Genomic DNA, 3,635 nt, shown 5'->3' with positions numbered 1-3,635 from the left:
TACAATGTCACGACCCATTAAAGCTTTTCTTGTGTTCAGTTCTGGTCTTATCAGGATTATGTAACATTTGGGTCCAAATAGTGCAACTAACAGGCCAAAACTTGAGGCCAGGATGGCAAATGCCTCCACTGCATCTGCATGGTTTCCTGGTGAGCTGATATAAGCAGGAACAAAGGCCACCCACACAGCACAGAAGATCAGCATGCTGAATGTGATGAGTTTGGCCTCATTAAAACTATCAGGGAGATTCCTCACCAGGAATGCAATAAGAAAACTGAGGAAAGCTAGCACACCAATATAGCCCAATAACACTGAAAAACAAACAGTGGAACCAACAGCACATTCATAAACAATCTTGTTATTGTGATATTGGGTGTTTTTATGTGGAGTTGGAGAGGAAGAGACAAGCCACGTAGTGCAGATGGCTGCCTGAATAGATGTGAAAACCAAAACTGTTCCTCTCTGCTGCATAGGACCAAACCACTTCAGACTGGCTCCCCCTCCTGGCTTGGAGGCTTTGAACACAGCCAGAACAACCATGGTTTTTACCAGGATGCATGAGACACACAGCACAAAGCTGATCCCAAATGCTGCATGTCTGAGTTGGCATGTCCACATCATGGGTCGTCCAATGAACAGAAGTGAACACAGGAAACACAACTTGAGTGACAGTAATAGCTGGAAACTAAGTTCTGAATTGTTGGCACGTATTATAGGTGTTTTGCGATGATAGATAAAGATCCCCAGAACAACAGCACATATGAATGTGCCCAGTAAGGAGGTTGCTGTCAAACAAATACCCAGAGGGTCGTGGTAGGAGAGGAACTCTGTCTTCTTAGGAACGCAGTAGTCACGTTGGGAGTTTGACCAAAAATCCTCTGGACAACTGGTGCACCCCAAGGAGTCTGATACAAAAGAGGGCAGATAGTGAAACACTTTGTATATTTAATATGAATTAATTAAATATGCTGTGCTGAAAGATAAATAGTTACTGCTCTTATTAGTGACTGTTCCCTCAGAACAAGGGATGCAGTCAAAGCAGCATTCGGGTTCCCCCTTCCTTCTCACCATGTGGGTACCAGGAGGACAGCTCTCACTACATACTGATCGAGGTGGCTACAAGAAGAAAGTAAAAATGATCTGCCTGAATGACATATATAACATACATGTGATAAGATATAAATGTCTGAAAAAACATATATAACCTTTTTCGAATCAAAGTTCCAGAAGATTTTGTCGTCATCAAGTATGAGTTCTTCACCTTTGAAAGCTGATCTCTTAACCTCACCCACATTCTGAACTTTAGTGCTTCCATCTGGGAGCCACAACCAGTTCATCACATCATAAATTGGCAATGCATCACCATTCTCATCAAATGACACTTGATCACCAAATGGTGTGGTAAAGTTCATCCTTTCCAAGTAATAAACAAGCTGTTTAAAAAGAATGTGTTTTATCTAACTTGCAAATAATTACAGAGCAATTGACTTAGATTGAGTGTAACCTGATATCACACCTGCCATGGCTTCAGTGACTGCAATGTGGCACAGCTGTGTTCACTGAAAGGCCCTTTTCCTGGCTTGCAATACAGCATATCATCAAGAGAATGTGCAAAAGCATAAACAGCTTTGTATACATTGTATTCAGACCGGAGGTTGGAAATGTCCAAAAATTCAGTGTCTTTTTTTTCAAGTTCTTCCTGTCCAGTGCATAGTGGACCTCCACCTTCCAACCAGCCTGGTGGAGCTGGAGCAAATCTGCACTGAAATGTGAATTCCCAAAACTGATTCACCTGAAATATATGATTGAAATATGTTTGTTAGACATAAAGAAAATATGCAATTCTTGCATATACTACAGTAAATGGTTCAACTCTTACCATGCTATTCCCATAGCTATTGTTGTGATATAGGTCAGGACGTATTTGTAACAGGAACTCCCGGAACCCTGGTATTTCTCCTCGGCGAATAGCAATGCCCAGTGTACCACCCAGGTATGGCATAAGCTGAGGGGTTTGGAGTACAGTAGCTGATGTCCAGGCTTCACTTGCCATCCACTGTAGGCCTGTCACATTTTGCCTTAGTACCTGTGCATTGTATTAAATCAAAAGTTTACAGTGATACTGAAATTTAAAAAAATAATATCATCATGAAATTCTACTAGTTTCTGGTCTGCCAAAATAATTCAATGTGATTTGTTTTCTATACACATTCACATAAATATGAAAGATACGTATTACACTTAGTGATCTTTTAAATTAGTAATAATTAAATTGTTTTAAAGCCAGACCTCTTCCATAAGCTTTATCATCCGACTCTCATGTGCAAAGACAATGACAACTCGAGCTGTGGATTTTTTCATGACATTCACGATCCTCCTGACTTCATCTGTGCTTTTGTCCCAAGGTAAAACTTCAACGTAAGCAAGGCAAATTTCACCAGACAGACTCAGCTCAGATTGTAAGGCTCTTGCTGCATGAAATCCATAATCATCATCACTGACCAGCAGGCCTGCCCAAGTCCAGCCAAAATGTTTGAGAATGTTAATCATAGCATGAACCTAAGTGAATACAGATTAAATCATTATTGCATAGGCTAGAAAAATCTTTCTTTAGCATTTCTTTTCATCAGCTTTACAGCACATCATTATGTATTCTGTTGGTAAACAGGTATTCATCAGATATATCCTTAAAAAAACTAGTTCTTTATTTTTCATTTCTTTAATTTTGGTGACGTTTACCTGGAAAGCATCACTTGGGATCGTCCTAAAGAAGGATGGATACTTTTGACGGCCACTCAGGCAGGAACATGTAGCAAAATAACTCACCTGTGAAAAATACAGACTGTATATTGTATATTATTATTGACATTAAATTTACAATTAAGTTAATATAAACAAAAATAACATGCTATGGTTAAACTGAAAACTTACCATAGGTACTCTGTACAAACCTAAGACGCTGGAGATGGCAATAGAAGGTGTAGAGGAAGAATCACCAACAATCCCTATGACTGGAGGATTTCCAACACATGTATCATCCAATATAATTTTTTCCTCTTGACCACTGACTAATGACAATGCTGCACGAAATGCAATTCCAAGTTCAACGCAGTTATCATAAAAAGTGTATCCCAGAGTCACATTTGGTAACAGGTTGGAATTTCTGTTGATTTCATCAATAGCAAAAAGCATGGTTTGTGCCAGCCTAAATCCTAGTTCATAAAACCTAAAAAGAAGAAAAAAGAGAAAGATAATTATTGAATAATACAGTAATACCGCAGACTACTTGGAAAACTTATTGCAAAACTAACAAAAAAATTACAGAAAATTAATGACGACAATTAAAGATATATTTTAATTTAAAAAAATAACAACAGATGCTTAAAAATCTATATATTATATTACTTAAAAATCAAACATGTTCCCTGGAAATATATGGCAAAGCTAGTAGTTACTAAACGAATGGCAACAATTAAACTGATAATCTGTTAAACGTACCCATGGCATGTAGGCTGTTGTGGCTTTGAGGTAAAAGACAGATGAGGAACGCTTCTAAAAAAGTGAATTGGAAACAGTCCACCCAAAACGACATCCCCACTCTTATGCATGCCATTTAGATGAAATTGTCCCTGTAA

General features: G+C 38.4%; 1 protein-coding gene across 1 annotated transcript; it reads right to left on the bottom strand.

Moving 5' to 3' along the window:
- On the bottom strand, positions 1 to 3,635 carry LOC113036762 (extracellular calcium-sensing receptor-like; the record flags this gene model as incomplete). The annotated part of the gene is made up of 9 exons (XM_026193228.1): positions 3,499 to 3,635; positions 2,932 to 3,226; positions 2,740 to 2,826; positions 2,290 to 2,559; positions 1,880 to 2,086; positions 1,517 to 1,792; positions 1,206 to 1,433; positions 993 to 1,116; positions 1 to 905 (listed from the first exon to the last, which is right to left on the bottom strand). Coding segments are annotated over exons 1-9 (2,502 nt in total), but the record flags the coding sequence as incomplete, so codon positions are not given.

Source organism: Astatotilapia calliptera, chromosome 14 (assembly GCF_900246225.1).
Source record: "Astatotilapia calliptera chromosome 14, fAstCal1.2, whole genome shotgun sequence".
In the NCBI taxonomy this organism is placed as follows: domain Eukaryota; kingdom Metazoa; phylum Chordata; class Actinopteri; order Cichliformes; family Cichlidae; genus Astatotilapia; species Astatotilapia calliptera.
This window is presented reverse-complemented; position numbering and strand designations above follow the sequence as displayed.